The 18,901-nt window shown below is 40.2% G+C and overlaps 1 protein-coding gene across 4 annotated transcripts in view; it reads right to left on the bottom strand.

The window, feature by feature from the left end:
• The window catches only part of atrn (attractin), a 68,365-nt gene that overhangs the window by 17,834 nt on the left and 31,630 nt on the right, over positions 1-18,901 (bottom strand). For 3 of the 4 annotated variants that reach the window (XM_053620957.1, XM_053620959.1, XM_053620960.1), the window contains exons 12-26: positions 14,823-14,907; positions 13,858-14,063; positions 12,797-12,918; positions 12,346-12,484; positions 11,551-11,753; positions 11,202-11,418; positions 10,354-10,539; positions 9,788-10,036; positions 9,521-9,658; positions 9,336-9,429; positions 8,801-8,853; positions 8,144-8,238; positions 6,729-6,807; positions 6,448-6,605; positions 1,057-1,118 (exon numbers count right to left, since the gene is read on the bottom strand). In XM_053620957.1, coding sequence (XP_053476932.1) covers positions 1,057-1,118; positions 6,448-6,605; positions 6,729-6,807; positions 8,144-8,238; positions 8,801-8,853; positions 9,336-9,429; positions 9,521-9,658; positions 9,788-10,036; positions 10,354-10,539; positions 11,202-11,418; positions 11,551-11,753; positions 12,346-12,484; positions 12,797-12,918; positions 13,858-14,063; positions 14,823-14,907 — 2,086 coding nt within the window. The remainder of the gene's footprint in view (positions 1-1,056; positions 1,119-6,447; positions 6,606-6,728; positions 6,808-8,143; positions 8,239-8,800; positions 8,854-9,335; positions 9,430-9,520; positions 9,659-9,787; positions 10,037-10,353; positions 10,540-11,201; positions 11,419-11,550; positions 11,754-12,345; positions 12,485-12,796; positions 12,919-13,857; positions 14,064-14,822; positions 14,908-18,901) is intronic. The other variant, XM_053620958.1, reaches the window with a different exon arrangement.

The following is an 18,901-nucleotide window of genomic DNA, read 5'->3' as shown; positions in this document are numbered from 1 at the left end:
AGTTGTATCACCATAGTGAAATACTGAAATGAATGCTTGGATGAAAACTGACAATCCTGGCACTAAAGACTGAGAATTGGATCAAAATCAATTTTGGGAATATCACTTAACTAGGGTCAGGAAAGAGATGGCCACAAAAGGTCCCAATTTTGCAGCATAATTCAACAGCACAAACCTGCTAAACCTGTTACACAGGAACACTAGCAGAAATTGATTATATTTGAGTACCTGATTTAAGCATTCAGTTATGGTATTTAAATATCTATATTTCATTTTATGAACTGAAAAAACAAATGCATGCTGGTACGACTAACACTACCTGAAATGTACATCTTAAAAACCAATGGTCTTTGCAATTTAACAATGCAGATATTCTCCAATGTGTTCTTATCTATAGGTTTTTTAGCAAATGTTAAACAATAAATCTGTTTTTTCCCGGCAGTTAAACATTAACAAAAAGGATTTTAAATGTGTTTTTTTTTAAAGGCCACATAGAGTTAACTGAATAAAAATTCACACATGCACACACACGCACAAAGGCTGAGAGAGTGCAGAGTCAGTGTAATTTATCAGAGAGACTGGACTGACAGAACCAATGATTGAGAACCATGGTCGACCCCTGTGTGTGTATTGCATAGTACACATCTAAGTCTAATCCAAGTAGTTTTGTTGTTGCTGAATAAGGACTAATGAGACAAACATCTTTTACATGTGTGTTAAAGAGTATGTATTCCGAATACTATGCTCTTATTCGCAACCGTAGATGAGTACCATATTAGTACCACATTACTTGCCACAATGCACTCTACTGAGAACGTGCAGATATACAGATGCACACATTTCCGACATATATACACATCTATACACATTTCAGTGTTGGAAAGTGATTACCTATGTATTCAATATTTACATTTATGGCATATGGCAGACACCCTTATGACTTCCATTCCTCTAATTTATACAACTGAGTAATTTGAGGGTTAAGGGCCTTGCTCAAGAGTCCAGCAGTGGTAGCTTGGGAGTACTAGGATGTAAAAGGGGGGTTTGGTTTCCTACCTGAAAAATGTGACAAAGAACTGTACCAGATCCATGAAGTTACTGTGCTGGGAAAAAGCAATCTGAAAGGGAAGGAAAGATAATTACATGTTAAAGCTTGGGGAAAGCCATGAGCATTTTGCTGCATACCCACGCTCATTGTGTGAACAATATGACAGACACTGGGCCAACATTGCCATCTGCTGACGATTTTCACCACCCTCCTCTTCTCTGATGAATTACTTCTCTAACCACTTTTGAGCTGTTATCATGTACTAATCATTTTTTCCTCAAAGTGAAATTTCTATTCTAGGCAGAAAGGTGGTGGGGTGTGTGGAGAAATGCTTATTAATTTCTCTAACCATTATAGATTTCTCCTCAGATGCAAACACATGCATTTGCAGTATTCTCTTACATAGTGTATATGATTTTCTTACTAACGTAAAATATAGCTTACTGATAAATCAAAGACAATATTTGCTTCTATTTAACAATCACAGAATCACTTTAGCACTAATTGTGGTGCATAGTGTCAAAGATGTAATGTGTTGTCATTTATCTTATTGTCATACATCATACAGTAATGTTGTGGTAGAAAAGTCCCTGGTTCCGATCAATGTTCTGTTATTTTGTACCCTGAACCAATTAAATCACTCATATATCCAAAACCCAAAATCCACTCAAGGCCCCATCTACCTTCACTTCTTAACTTAAGATGTCCTAGATCAGGGGTTCCCAAACTTTTCCAGGGCAAGGCCCCCCAAATGGCATTAACATTTGACCGAAGCCCCCCTTTTGCAAGATGTCTTTAAAACACATTAAAAATACAGACTTCTGAATATATCCCCCTTTTTTATTAATAATTACATCTTACATCTTTACATTAGGAATTGATTATGTGTGTGTGTGTGGTTGTCTGAGAGTGAGAATTTATTTTTCACACAAAATTGTTGAGGCCCCCCCGGGCACCCCTGGCAGCCCCCACTTTGAAAACCACTGTCCCAGATTTCTTGAATGTGATGGCATAAGCCCACAATGTTCAGGTGAACAGAGACAGAACTGATACGATCAGTAGACTGTGGACTTCTGTGGACACCTCTTCAACACAAGCAGTGTAAAGGACACACTCTATAGCCAGTACCTGGACACCAAAACGCAAAAGGGGCAATACCTTGTGGTTTGATGCTGATAAATCTTACCAGGGACAATGGACTGGTTAATGAGGGACACTGAGTTCACAGACTACTTATTACATTGCAAATGAGCAATGCAGGAAACAGACGCATCGAATAATGAGTCGTTATGGCCATTAATATATTTGCTCAATGCTTACTACCAAACTTACTGTCAGCATAGAACACTACACAGTAAAATTAAATGTGCAGGTCAAAAGCTAAATTTGTTTTCTTAATGTTTGAGAATGCAGCATATGTCACTTGCATCTTGAATGACTTTTACTGTAACACATGGTATTGAAAGGTCTCAAAAGCCTCTTTAGCCAACAAATCTGACTGGGAAAACTGCCAGTCAGAACAAGATTACGCCTTGATGATTGTTTTCACAGCTTGAACAATGCAATAATTACAAGTAAGTAAATAAAACATAATTGAAAGCTAAGAAAACAGGGTATCAATACAAAGAGCTGCCTATAACTAAGCCAAACAATGAAATCATACGAGAGAAGAAACAACGGCCAGACTCTCCACTGCCAGATCCTGAGGAGAGAGTCAGGACTGAAAAGCCTAGCTTATTGCACCTTCACATACAGTATGTTAATATTCTGGATTCAAATAAAACTAGAATACTCCATGTCTAAGCCTACAGCTATCAACTGTCTGATCCCATATTTGGCTCCATCTAAAATCAAGAAAAGGCTCCCACTGATTCAGACTCTACTGCAGTCATACAACATATGGTATGAAAAAAAAAAAAGAACACATGAAAGGTTGTCACATGCACGGTCACACACCTACACAAACAAACACACACACACACACACACACACACACACACACACAAAGCTGCTAGCCCAAACTACAGACGGCACTAAGCCTTTGACCACATGCAAAGAAAAGCACAGAAGGAAACAGAAGGCTAGAATCTTCCTGCTGCAAACTGAGATGAAAACATACTTCAACTTTCTCATCTCCCTTGTGCCATGTCCTTCATCTGTCTCACTCTCATTCTCCCTCTTCTCACTATATCTAATGCCCTCTCACACACTCTTTCCCTAAAACCCCCCCAAAACCAACAACAAAAAACACCACCACAAAAAACATGTTTCAACTGAACATTCCATTTGACTCCAGTTCCCTCGATCTTTACCAAGGACCTTTCCAGCTTTAGTTTTCTATGGCCTCATTCAGAAGTACATTTTCCCCTCTTTCTTTCAATATGCTCCCCCTCTTTTCACAAAATCTCTTCTGTCTTGCACCTCCTGACTGACTCTTCAGCTTCTCAAGATCTTGCTTATCCGTATGCACTCTTTTCCTGAGATAAGAAGTAATATCCAGAATTCAGACAGTTGGGTAAAATGAGAAACATTACTGTTTTGAAATCTAGCCGTCTTCAAGCTCAAGAGAGTATGTGCCCTATTGTTGTTGGTTTTTTTTGGGGGGGGGGGTGTAAGGCAACCAACCGACAAATCACTTCCAGACCAGAAAGCCAGGCAATGAAATACAGAAGATGCAAAGAGAGAGAAATAAGGAGATGAAGTAAAGCATTTATTCAGGTGTGGTTCTAGAAGGGGACTGCAGGGGAAAGCTGCAAAGTTGCATGAGCCAAATCTTCAAACACAGCATAATCCCAATCGAGCTTTAAAATGTTCCTTTTATACGTTTTTATTTTACATTGCGTCTGTGTCATCTGCCTGCATCTTGTGAGCACCGAAATCAGTAATTATTCTCTCATTCTTGCATACGCATGGTCAGGAGTGTGTAGAAAGATGCACGCATCCTTGCGCATAAGCAAAACTTGATCAATCCCATTCGATGCATAGAAACGTGCGTACGGTTTACACACAAAACTATGCATATGCGCAGTTGATAAATGAGGCCCCAGGTGTGAAACTTTAGTCATAGATTTTGAGAATTTTCAGGAGGCTCACAAGTGATCAGAAGTCGATAGATTACAGGGGATGCCACGTAACACACTTTGAAGTGGCTGAAGGGGAAAAGGAATAATCACTGAGCGGTTTCACGGTCATGCTGTGTTTAATTCATCACACATTTGTATGATAAAATGTCTCGAACACAAAAACTGGAAAAGATGATAAAGTTAATATGTACATGTATACAGACATGTACACCGATCAGCCATAACATTAAATCCACATGCCTAATATTGTGTAGGTCCTCCTTGTGCCACCAAAATAGTTCTGACTTGTTGAGGCGTGGACTCCACAAGACCTCTGAAGGTGTACTCTGGTACCTGGAACCAAGATGCAACAGATCCTTTAAGTCCTGTAAGCTGTGGGGAGGGAGCTCTATGGATTGGACTTGTTTATCCAGCACATCCCACAGATTCTCGACTGGATTAAGATCTGGGGTATCTGGAGGTCAAGTCAACACCTTGAATGCTTTGTCACGCTCCTCAAACCATTCCTGAACAATTTTTGCAGTGTGACAGGGCGCATTATCCTGCTAAAAAAGGATTAGGGAATTTCGGAAAATCCGTTGCCATGAAAAAATGTACTTGGTCTGCAACAATGTTTAGGTAGGTGGTATGTGTCAAAGTAACATCCACATGAAAGCCAGGACCCAAGGTTTCCCAGCGGAACACTGCCCAGAGAATCACAATGCCTCCCGTGGCTTGCCTTCTTCCTATAGTGCATTTTAGTGCCTATGCTCCACTTCACAACACATATACATTACAGCACAGTGAAATTCTTTTATTCGCATATCCCAGCATGTTAGGAAGCTGGGGTCAGAGCACAGAGACAGCCATGATACAGCAACCCTGGAGCAGAGGGCTTGCTCAAGTGTCCAACATTGGCAGCTTGGCAGTGCTGGGGCTTGAACCCCTGACCTTCCGATCAGTAACCCAGAGCCTCTTACAATGCAGCCCCCTATGAAGTGGTGGCTTGAGCACAACAACAATGAGCCTTGGGCACCCATGACCTGTCACCAGTTCACCGTTTGTCCTTGCTTGGACCAATTTTGGTAGGTACTAACCACCGCATACTGGGAACACTCCACAAGACCTACTTTTTTGGAGATGCTCTGACCCAGTTGCCCAGCCATCACAATTTGGCCTTTGTCAAACTCGCTCAGATCCTTACGCTTGCCCATTTATCCTGCTTCCAACACATCAATTTTGAGATCCGACTGTTCACTTGCTGCCTCATATATCCCTTGACAGGGGCCATTGAAATGAGATAATCCAATGTTATTCCCTTCACCTGTCAATGGTTTTAAGGTTATGGCTGATCGGTGTATACACCCATCATCAATTAAACCACTTATGTGTATAAATGTAGTTGCTTTTTTCTGTTAATTTGTATGTTGCCACCACACATTTTCATCCTCAGCTGGGCCACCCACTGTTAATCTCTCAACAAGCCCCCTCCCCCCGCAGCTGCTATCCTCTGATGTTTTGTACTACAATTAATTAAACATTCAGTATTGATGCTATGAGGCAGCATATGAGTGGTGCTGCCTCACAGCTCCAGGTTCTGGGTTCAGTGGGGGGGTTACTGTTTATGCAGAGCTCCACATATTCTCCCCATTTCGCATGGGTTTCCTCTGAGTTTTCGGGTTTCCTCCCACACAGGAGTGATTTAACTAGTTCACAATAACATAACAGGGACTGGAACCAGGATATTTGCTACAGAAACATAACTGCATTATCTGTTAAGACAATACGATTTGTTACAATGTATTACTATTCTTGGACATAAAAGAACAATTGGTCTCTCTTTGTTCACATGGGCTTCATCCAGGTTCTCTGATTTCCTCAGCAGACTTTACACCATGTTCTTTTATTAGCTTGGTAGCTGTGGTACTTAGGACAATTACATTCTGTGCTGAACTGAAATGGTTTGAATAATCAAAATGATTGAAATGGTTAAGGTATTACTGCTTTTGAATTAACCAAATTCAGCTTGTCATATATGTTACTGCTGAGCAGTATGCTAATGCTGCTTTAAGCATTAGGTAAAACATGATTTGTACTCATTGCAGCAGTGCTAACCAGCCTACACCTTACGCTGTATATTAAAGACGGCACATTTGACTGATAAAATTACAATATATACTGTTCAGATTTACTGTATTTAAGATAACATGCTTTATGCGGATGAAGAGCCACCACATAGGGTGTCGATTAGGACACATAAATGTTCAGAAACAACCCCAACAGATAAACCTAAAAGTTTCCTGTCCCCCCCACCCGGTGTCTCCCACTTATGCATACCTGTATTTTGATTGGCCAGGTGAAGTTGCTGACGTAAACAAAGAAGGTGATATTAACATTGCTCCGAAAATCAAATTTTTCATTTGAGAAGCTGTCCTTGAACTCTTTAATATTGCTGCAGGAGACAATATGAATCTCTTCTCCAGACTGAGTACCAGCTGAGGGCAAGAATAAGAAAAGAGGAAATCAATTACAGAATAGGAAAAAGAAGAATGCAACTTGCAAAGCCAGACAAAACATATACAAAGTTCATTATCATGCTCAATTTGAGACTTTTATACCTGCAAAGCTGGTTGCCCAGGTGATGTTGAGGTTAAAGTTTTTGGAGGCATTAATGATCATGTCCAGGTCTCGATTTTGCTAAAGAGATACACAATGTAATGAATAATTACGAATATAACAACTACAACAACAAAATACCAAGAATTTTTTTCTTAGCATTTTCACAAACACACTAACATTATTTTAAATGTAAACTACATAACGCAAAAACAGCCTTTTATAAAACAAAAGACTTCTAAATTCATGATTTTTAATGTTTAAACTATAACTAGGTTTACAGGTCACTGTAATGAATGGAGGTTAATAACAGATGCATCTCAGGAGAAATTGACATGTTGCATTATTATAACAGCAAACAGGCTTAGGAGTGATCTTGTCTAGAGATGCAAACATCAATGATTAAACCTTTATGCTTCTATGGTTTAAAAAAACATCAGTGTAAATTCTTCAGTCAGTACACTACAACAAACTAAATTAATTCTGTGAAGTTTGTTGAGGGGCAGCCTTGAGAAGTTAATTTAAAAAAATATAATAAAGCAGAACATAAAAGGTCATGAAAGCATGCAAGCAGAGGTCTGTATTAAAGTGTTAACCATATTCACTCACCGTCCAATTTATTAGGAACACGTGCACATTTATGTAGTTATCTGATCATGTGGCAGCAGCACAATGCATAAAATCATGCAGATACAGATCAAGAGCTTCAGGTAAATGTCAAACATAATGGGGAGGAAAAAAAAAAAAAGACCTCAGGGACTTTAACCATGGCATGGTTGTTGGTGCCACACACACACACACACACACACACACACACACACACACAGTGTCTAGAGTTCACACAGAATAGCACGAAAAACAAAAAACATTAAAACATTGAGTGACAGGTCTGTGGGTGGAAAACCCCTGTTGATAAGAATGGTCGGAGGAAAATGGCCAGATTGGTTCGAGCTGACAGGAAGTCGATAGTATTTTAAATAAGCACTCTTTACAACCGTGGTGAGCAGAAACAAAACATCAACTTTGAGAGATTCTACAGATTCTGAAATACTCAAACCAGCCCTTCTGGCACCAATACCCATGCCACAATCAAAGTCACAGAGATCACACTTTTTCTTCATTTTGATGTGAACAATAAGCCCTTGACCTGTATCGGCATGATTTATTTATTTTTTTTTTTGCATTGCGCTTCTGCCACACGATTGGTTGAACGGATAACTGCATGAATGTGCAGGTGTTCCTAATAAAGTGATGTGTGAGTATGTATGTGAGTTAGCAATAGGCTTCATATGCACCATAAGGATGTACAGTTTTTAACTGTTTACAATCAATTATATTTTGTTTAGATCTCTTTGTATCTGGCTGGATGCAGCCATAACCTATATGTATACAACTTGAGCATGAGTTTGCAGTTCACCTCATCTGGTGTGGCTACAAAATTAATGGCAGTGTAGTAGCGGTCATCCTCCTGAGTCAGGCTGAAGGTGAACTGGTAGTCTATCAGCAAAGTGTCTGTGTGCAAGAGGCAGAGCGTGGTTAGGTGCATGTATTTCTCAAAGGTCAACTTGAAATATGGAATTCAATATGAAGTTAAATTAACTTGATAAATTTACACAAATATATTTACTTCTTAGGCTGAAACAGGTCTGAGCACACGCACGTGTTAACACACTCAATTACTCATTTCTACAGCCTCCCAGACCCCAAGAGTCAGGGCAACGTGTGTGTTCTTGCTAAGCTTTGTGACTGGTTAAGTAGCTGACACCTGTGTGTGCTCTTCAGCAGCTTCCAAATCAGTGGCATTACATCATTACAGGAGCAGATCAACTGAAGATTTATCCACCTTCTACAGCTAACAGCAGTGGGATTAACCAGACTGGACGACAACAGCCTGTGGAACCCAAGTGACATCCTCTGCAGTACTTTGACCCAAAACCACCCACTCCGACAAAAGTAAAAAGAGGCTGAGATGGGCAATTAAGAAAAGGAGTAAAAGACTTGAGCACTTTGTAAAGAGCCGGAAAATCTCCCTCGGCCTCTTTTTGTGTAATTGCTTCCGTTTTAGTACACTCACAGTAACAGGTTCCTTTTAGAGGGTTGCCCTGGTAACGATTCTCCACTTCACACCTGAGAGATAAATGAAGAGAGAGAGAGAGAGAGAGAGAGAGAGAGAGAGAGAGAGAGAGAGAGAGAGAGAGGTGGTAAAGGGAAAAATAAATAATCAAATAATTAATGTGATGAATCAATAATAACATGAAGAACCAGCGTGTTATGTAATATAATACAATTACTCACAAGGCTGATGTTAGAAATATATTAAAGAGAGAAAGTCAATGTGAGAAAACAAAGAGTGTAGGTACACTTGAGAACGTAGGTGAGCCGAACGTTAAGGTTGTTTCCTAAGAGAAGTGCATCGGGTTTATATTTCCCACCTACAAGGTTGTGCCTTCACTCTATGTAAATTTTTTCAGATAAGAGAAGCCTGAGGTGATGGCCACATATTTGGAAGAAAAAGCCATAACATCTATAATTAGTTGAAAGGAACAAAGCCGCTTGCCTCTTGAAAGTTTGTTTTAAAGTGCTTGCGTGTGGGAGTGTGTATTACTCACTGATGGCAGCGGTCTCCTTTGATGCCCTTGGTGGTGCAGAAACACTTGCCATTGTTTGAATTACACATGCTGGCATGGCCATTACACTTACAGGCTGCAAAAGACACATACAGAAACAGTTTGCAGTCTGCTGTGCATACAACCTCCACCGAGATTAAAAGTGCCAACTCTCCTCAATCACTTACGCTGACAGCTACCCCCATTGGTGGGGTCACCATAGTAACCGGATATGCAGCTCTCACAGTGCTTGCCAGTGGTGAGATCTTCACATTTCTCACACACACTCTCATTGACGCATGCACTGTGGCCATTACACTGGCATGCTGTAGGAAAAGAGGGAGAGGCACAGTGTGAGAACTGGCACGATCACAAAAGATTCTATGACAAAAGTAGCCACTGTGTGAGTGTGGGGGGGGGGGTTTCTGATATGTGGGCAGTGATAATATCTATACCTGGACACTGGATAAAGGACCAGTTGTACTTATTCTCGTGCGGACACCAGCTCACATTCAACAGCGCTTGAGGGGCTGGTACGAGGGAGGGTCTTGAGGATGAGGGGGCATGTAGGAGGGTTTGGATTGGTCCACGGTATGAGCCCTCCATGCACTGTCCCCGCCCTGTATTACTGGGATCAGTGCACCAACCACAACCAGGTTGCTCCAGACACTGCGAACACGTCCTATAGCCAGAGCAATTTTCCGCTGTGGACACACACACGCGACATTAAAGACATATTCAATACAAAATGTTTTCTAGAAAAATTTCTTGGAAAACCATTCTAGTCCTTGTAATCTTTTTCAAGCAATTGTGTCGTTAATGTTTAAATAGCATGGGTTTCCAGATACATTACAGCCATAAAAAGAGGGGGAAAAATTCTAGAATTACATTCGACAGGATCCTGCATCTCTGATTTTGTTATAATTATGTTATCCAAGCGTAAAACTCCAACTACCTCGAAGTGACAGCTTGGTAAATTATTAAACAGATATCTAGTAGAAAGTGGGGCATGAATACATACGTGGGCAGCTGTTCATAGTGTACCATTCCATGCATTGACCAAAGGGGAAGGAGGCCACATAAGCGTTGGAGTCGACACACTGCCTCATATTACTGCACCACATGCACTCCGCACCTCCACTTGTACACTCGCTACAGGAGGAGCGCAGAGCACAGGGAATTCGACACTGCTTCACGCTGTGGTTGGCTAGATCAAACAGAGAGAGAGAACGAGAAAGACAGCGAAAGAGAGAACATGAATGTTTCCATGATGATTTCAGTACCATTTTAGGATAATGAAAATAGATAAGTAAGAAATAAAGCATGATGAAGCATGCTGTTATAGGAAACTAATTATTGGATTATTGGATCGGTTTCCTGTACCAGCATATCCCACAGTGTTATTGCTTGCACACCACAGCAGCCAACGATTACAATCTTTATTAATAAATGATATTTTTTATCTGTTATTAGTTGCATTCAGTGTTCTGGAACATCCATGAGACAAGTTAGTTCCTCTTAACATTTACTTTATTGGAGTTAGAAACAGACACTGAGACTATAAATGTTAAACGAAAGTGTCAAACAAACAAAAACAATTACTGATATCAATGATTAGATGTTTTTCTTTAAATAGTCTCCATGAACAAGTGCATTAATATAAACCTATCGTTTAAATTACTGCTGGAAGTACCATCAGAGCTGTTTTGGAACAGAAAATTAAATCAACTCCACCTGATTAATCGGATTTGAGAGTTCAACAATACTGGTATAAATGGAATTAAATCATTAATGAGTCATCTCTTTGCCTTCTGATAGTTTAACATCAATAAATCAGCAATAAATGATTTCTGGTCTACGTGTGTTTACCTGATCTTTCACATAGGCTGCCATTGAAGGAGTTGATGCAGGGTGCTGCCTTAAGGCCGCTGGAATTGGGCTCAGCCAGGTAGCCACAAAAGCCCGCATCACTGGGTTCTCCAGGCAACCACTGCAGCGTGGTGTTTGTGAATGGGGACATGTCCTCCCAGCACCAGTACGACACATTCACCTTCCTCAGGCCAACCCATGGAGTCACCAATTTGGACTACACACATGAAAACCAGTGAGAAAGCATTTATTATCTTTTTAAAAGCATATGCCAAATGCATATAATACAAATGCTTCAGTAAACAGAAAAGTTCAAAATAAGAAGCCATCAGGGATGGTAGCTGCCTACTTGATTTAGAGCCCCACTCACATGTGCACTTCTACTCTGCAGCTCTTTGAGGACAAATTGCACTTTTTTTTGGGTCGTTAGTGAGGCCAGCACAGCGCTGTGACTGCGGCAGGCCAGCTTTGCATTGTCATACGAGTCCTTAGCCGTGATAAGCTTCATACATGAGTTCCCCACCAGGTGCCAGCCTTCCCCACAGATATTCTCTATAGTACAAAAAACACAGCACAGTTTTTAATTGGTTAATTAGTAGTTAAAATGAAATCACAAATTTGGTTAATTTTTTACTTGTTCCATTTTCATTACTATATCCCCAAATCTCAAACTCAATTAAGCACCTCCACACAATCATCCATCCATCCATTTTCTATATTGCTTATCTCACACAGGGTCACAGGCAGCCTGGAGCCCAGGGGAGTCGGGGCACGAGGCGGGGGACCCCCTGGAAGAGGTGCCAACCCATTGCAGGGCACAATCTCACACACATTCACACACCCATTCACATGCTCTGGACAATTTGGAAACGCCAATCAGCTTACAGTGCATGTTTATGGACTGGGGGTGAGGGGGGGGGGCGACTGAAGTACAGGGAGGAAACTCCCGAAGTTTTGGGGAGAACGTACAATTTCTATGTACGCAGGACGGAGGTAGGTTTTCGAACCCCCCGACCCCAGAGGTGCGAGGCAACACCCTAATCATGCTCTTCATTATTATAATAAAATGCCCTTCAATTACATTTTTAAAAAATAATATCATGCACTACTGTGTATTCAGTACATATGCGAATACAGTTAGTACCAGGCAGAGAAATGCATTCCTGGTTCCTGGCTTCCCACTGGCAGTTCTGGTCCGTAGCACAGCTCTTACAGCTGGTCTTTTTATTACACATATAGGAGTGGACACCCTTAGGACACGCTTCATACTCTGTTATTGCACCCTATAGCGAGTAAAACAAAAGCAAGCACACAAACACATGAATGAACCAGACTGATGCAAAATTGTATTTTCTTTCTTTCCTTGTACCGTCTGTTCCACCCCTCTATTACATTTTTTGCTTTTGTTCTTTCACTCAATCAATCATTGGTTTTACTTATTTATTTTCTAGCCCATATCCCTGCAGCCTGTTCATACCATTCTTACTTTTTACATGCCTGTCACTACATCAATGAACATTGACACAGTTCCTCTAGTTCCTATAACATGCTCTCAGAACAGCCCCTCACTGTGAATATTAAATGTCCAGTCTCACCAAGGAAGCAGTGCAGTTGTTCTGGATGGGCACACAGCGTTCAGAGCACCACTGACAACCATTGGTGTTAACTATGCAACTGTAGCAGTCGGTGTACTGGTCACACTTATCACTGCTTGCATCTGAAACACAAGCCCACACAAAAACACACAGGGTTAAAACGCTTTTCAGGTAGGGGTGTAACGATTGAACGATTTGGATTGATGCTTCGATTTAAAAAGGAACAACTGAAATGAATTGAAGCAACAAATCATAAATCGATTATTATTGAGTACAACTGATTATACATCAATCATCATTAAAATAGGACAGACAACTGGTGTTCATCCATTTATCCATCCATTTTCAGTACCGGGGACACAGGCATAAAGTGTTTCTGTACAGGGGATGAGGGCACGAGGCGAGGGGAGACCCTGGACAGGGGGCCAACCCATCACATGGCACAATCGCGCACACACAATTTGGAAATGCCAATCAGCCTACAACAAGTCTTTGGATTTGGGGAGGACACCAGAGTACCTGAAGGAAACCCCCAAAGCACAGGGAGAACATGCAAACTCCACGCACACAGTACAGAGGTGGGATACAAACCCCCAACCTCGGAGGTGCGAGGTAAACATGCAAACCATCACTAAGCCAACGTGCCCCCCCCCAGACAACTAGTGTGTAAAATATAATTAATATTTTTTTCTGTGTAAATAGGCTAGTAAGTATGATTTGCCCACAACTCTGATATTTAAAATAGCTCTTCTCTACATTATCATTCGAAAATTAACAGTAGGCCTATCCATGCTTCTGAGCAAACTCACATATCAATCGGTGGCTAGTAAATCAAATTGTACAGTATCATATCCTAAAGAAGCGAAATCATATTGTATCGTGTGGAAATCGGAGGTTTACATCCCTGGTGTCAGCAGTCCGTGCAGCTTTTATATGCTAAGATATACAAACGAATCACACATTTACAAGGTTAAAGCAAGTCCTACTCGACAGAACAACCATTCACTCGCCATGTACTGAGATTACCAGTGCACTAATGTTTAAGGTTTAGCGCTACTTACACAGTCGGGGAAGGCACATCTCTGGGTCTTGAGTTTTGCCTGTCTCCCAGGGAAGGCATGTATTGGTGGTAGAATTCCACAAACACCGCACACCTGGCACAGCTGTCAAACACTCAAACTCATTGTAAGCAGAACAGCTGGCAGGAGTGAACCTCAACATATCACTCAGCATCAGGCTGTTAAATCCTCCATACACATACATCATCCTGAGGGACAGAAGAGAGTTTTATAACTGACAGTAGGCAGTTAAGTAGAAGATAAAGGTTGCGGGGGAACACTGGATAGATGGAAATAAAAGATAAGAGGGTAGAAGAAGAACAGTGAAAAAGGGAAATCGAGATAAAAAAGGCTAGGTGTTAGCTCAGGAGATCAATAGCTAAAGATGAGCTGACAAGTGAAGTTTTACCTTTACATGAAAGTCAGAGAGATTAAATCTAAGGAAATGGGTCACAAGAGCAGGAGCAATTATACATAATAATAATGACTGACCACAGAAAGCTCAGATCAGTGGTGTGTGTGTCTGTACAGAGTGTACAGAGACAAGAGAGAATAAATATGCTTTGTGGGGTATAACTGAGTACATGCAGCTGGCTGTGCATCTTGGCAGAAGTGGGGTCGACAAGTAACTATTTCAGGCTTTTCATTTTTATTTCAGAGTAATTTGCCTAATCTGTGCTAAAGTAGATTACTGCAGGAATTAGCCCCAGACCGGATTTACTGCCATGCCTGCATAAATGTAGTGAGAATCAAACCTGCAACCTGCCAGATCATAAACAGATGTGTACAACACCAACACGCAGCTCTGCTTCAGCATGACATAATACTTTAATCGTTGCATAGGAGGTGAGCTTTTGCATTCGCCATGAAAGATCTAATTCGTTCACAAACTGAGCTACAGAAATCTAAGGCTAGCTGTTTGATCAGGTGGTCATCAAAACGTTTAAAGAGATTAAAGAGAGGTTTACCCATTGATGTAGACAGCGGAATGTCCAAAGCGGTTGACATCATGGTAGAGTTCAGGTCTGGGCAGAACAGTCCACTCATCACATGCTGGATCAAACAGGAATGAAGCAACCATTATCAAATCCTTAATTATAAACCTACATACATTTTTAACCAAAGAAAAGGTTTTTATAAACATATACAGATGGTTGTGATTGAGAAGTTGCTACAATGCTACTGACATCACTCAAAATAGGATGGAAGTGTAATTTATAGAGCTGCAACAACTAATCGATAATAATCGATTATGAAAATCGTTGTCAACGAATCTCAATATCAATTAGTCGGTCTGTGTGCGGCACGGGGTGCGTTTACTCACTAAGTTACTCCTGTTCCGAAAACACGCTCCGGAGAGTAAATACTAAAGTTGCGTCCCAAAGTACTGTACACTTACACTATGCACTATATAGTCTACCGTCTAGTGTATGAATTTTAGAAAAGTAATATTCCCTCAGATGGAACACGACCGTTTTTTTTTTAACTAACCGGAAGTATAAGCCGCATCCTAGTCGACGGAGCATGACATCATACACACATAACGTGACGACGCTAGCTTTAGCAGATACCCAGAGTCACCGACAATGACTTTCTTCAGATTACTGTTTATGTCAACGTTACCTTTTATTCCCAACATGACCTCAGTCACAATCAGACGGAGGCGAAATCGTCCAGTGACTGAGGAACAAAGTGTGTGACCTCCAAGTCCTCTAAGGCAGGGGTGCATTTTATATTAAACGCCACGGAGAAGATCAAACTATATAAAGCTGAACTTTTGTAGCACTGAAGCACGACAGTGATGCACGAGCACAAACTTATGTTTATATCCAAAATGCTCCACTGTGTGTAAGGGCTTGGGGAAACTGGTGCGAGTTGCTGAAATGGTTTAGTGTAATTTAAGTTTATCATCATTATATGTTGTATTTGCGCGCTTGCAGTGTAAATTCCATTGTTTATTATAACGGAAGTGATGTGTTAGTAACGAGGCCTCCTTGCTCCTCATGCGCAGTGATGAACTGTGAGAGCACAAGTAAGATCTGTAATGTCTAATTAAAACACTATGATCAAAAGTAACAGAAACACCCACTGTTACTGTGAGTAACAGAAACCACAAGGTTCAGTGAAAGTGAGTTTTTATTTTTAATTCAGTGCTTTTTGTGCATCCATAAAAAAGTAATGCATAAATACTATGTATTACTTTTTATGGATGCACAAAAAGCACTGAATTAAAACTACAGTACTAAATTAATAATATATATTCTGTTGTGTGTCTGAGTGTATTGGGTTTTTTTCAGTTTTATATAATTGGACAAACAGTTGTGTAAAGTTTTAGTCTGAAGCTTATATTTGTAACACTCAGTTTGTGGATTTTATTTTAAATAAACAAAAAAAAAATGGTACTGAAAGTTTGCCCCCCATCCGATTAATCGGATAAATAAATCGGCCAACTAATCGATTATGAAAATAATCGGTAGTTGCAGCCCTAGTAATTTATAGAACATTTCAGATTTTTGGTCAACTACATAATGTATTATAATATTAGGAAAAACTGGAACAACCCAAAGGAAATAACTTGTATGTATTGTTTCCAAGCTTCGCTCTGGTTCCCATCTTAAAGTTTCAGAAACAACTACTTCCCAGATCAACATTATTTCATCACAACAGACGTCAATATTGCTGCATCCCATGTTTTTCCATGCCGGTCTCTCCACAGAAAGGGTGGAGCCTCCATTCAATAGTGCAAGATTGATGGAACTGGGCATCCCAAAGGATAACAAGAGAAAACCACTCAAGGGACAGTAAGACCATTTCACAAGAGGTACAGAATGCATCTCCTCACCTGTTTATTTACAGCACCACTGTTATATTGCCCGTTTTGAGCATGACATGATAACCCTTAACACAGGAGTGAAATTCCTAATTTATATGGAGTTTGCATCATACTCTTTCCCTGTATTGCCGCCCCCTTGCAAATTACTCCAAGGCCTTAATGGAAACATCTACCTCGTTAAAATAAATTCTGGTGCACCATGCGTATATTGGGGAAACAATTGCCAGACATGACTCATTCACAGGCAATTTCCTGCAGGAACGACATGATACTTTCAGGGGCGTAATAATATATACAACTGATATGCCTGCCCTTATAACAGTAGTACAGTTAGGTATGTTGTCACGTCAGAAATGGTGTTTTCTAATTGCCCGAGTAGACAATAGCATGGCTGCTTCTAACTTCAATTATGTAGAGGAGGTATATGAGAATACCTCATAAGTGGAGCTAAATTACCTTAAGACATTTTGTGCACATTTTAAAAGCCAGGGAAAGCCCAAATATTTGCCACGAAATGTGAGTCTAAAATATTGCCTATGATCTCAGTGTACTGGCACATGAAAGGAAGCAACAATCATCTACTACTGCTGACTCAGACCCCCCCTCAGACCAACCAACTGAAGTAACTGGCTACAAAATGTACAGTTTGCTGTACACACAGTTACATTTTCATATCTGCACTAACAACATGTGGCTGGAGTTGGGAAAGAATACGTCTGCTACAACTCACCAGCCAGGTGTGGCCTGTTCCACCTGCTAAGGTAAATTAAAAATAAAGGCTTCACAAAAGTCAAAGACCTTTTCAAATAGACCACCTGAGCTGGCAACAAAAAGCACGGCATCAGGATACATCAGAACTTCCCTGGCATGGACTAGCCTCAGGCAAACTGCAAATCACTGCATTCTCATGCAGAGAAGAGCCATTCTCCTGAGGATGGGGTGAATGCATGACCCCTATTTTAAAAAATAAAATAAAATCCAGCAAGCTAAAAGGACGTCTGAGTTCTAAAGCAACACATCACATATATTTTTTAAAGTATGCTATTACCCAATTATGGATTTCTTCTTATGTTTATTCCAGGGGCAAAAATATTTTATCTAAATGTTTATAATGTCAATTATATATCCAGTGAATATATAATAATAACAACTTTTTAAAAATATTTTTTAATGTCATGTCCACATGTAATGGGTCATGACTGCAGAAATCACTAGAGAGGTCATTCTTACCATCATGCCATTCTTGTTAAGAGTGAATAGACAGTGTATAGAATGTTTTGGGCATTCTATAGTGAAGTGAAAAGCTAACGATTCACTGAAATACACCAGTATCATTGACTTAATCAGATTCAAACCTGACTCCATTGAAACAAAACTTTACAATTGAAATCTAGAACACTGATAAGTGAGAGGAAAGAACAGGGAGATGCAGGAAAGGATGAGGACAATCTTCAGAGGTCTCTGTGATTTCATATCTTATTACAAGTTGCCCTCTGCTGGAGTGTCTGGGAATCACAGTCCTGAAGGCACTTCCTGAATATACCAAACTGTGACTATGATGGATTCACACACAAAGACCAATGTTTTCAGTTTAAATCTACTCCTTAAGCATGACTAATGCTTGTGATAAGAGTCTGATTAGTGTGAAATCAGATGATGTCTAATTAAAATGAATGGTCAACACAAAAGGTATCCCAACAGGCTAATTAAATACATCATAATCACCTGTCTTAGACGAATGCGGATTTGCTAGCTTTTCATTCTATACATCATTGATATCAGAGATAGTGTTATGACACATTTGAATGGATTTAATTACATCAGTCAGTACTCTCCTGCTGAGTACATGACAATCATCCCAGGAAGAGCGTGGGTGTTTTAACTAATTATATGTTGACATATCTGTGAATAGGAATTTCATAAATGAAAAGGATTTCTACTTCAGGAATTTTATTTTTAATGCATATCTTACACAACAGGTCTAATCATTCACAGGTGGTGAAGTACATGAAGTACATGACGCAATTTATCCTTGACACCTACATAAATCGAATAAGTCATGTGACTCATCATTTGGCTTGGTATGGAACATGGCATGCGCTAATGGACATATTCAAACAAAACCTGAGACTCTTGTAAAAATAAGAAACGGCAATGAAATAAAACACTTCACTCTGTATATTGAACCTGGAACAAAAGCAAGAATTGTTCTAT

Source organism: Ictalurus furcatus, chromosome 3, assembly GCF_023375685.1.
Source record: "Ictalurus furcatus strain D&B chromosome 3, Billie_1.0, whole genome shotgun sequence".
Classification (NCBI taxonomy): Eukaryota; Metazoa; Chordata; class Actinopteri; order Siluriformes; family Ictaluridae; genus Ictalurus; species Ictalurus furcatus.
This window is presented reverse-complemented; position numbering and strand designations above follow the sequence as displayed.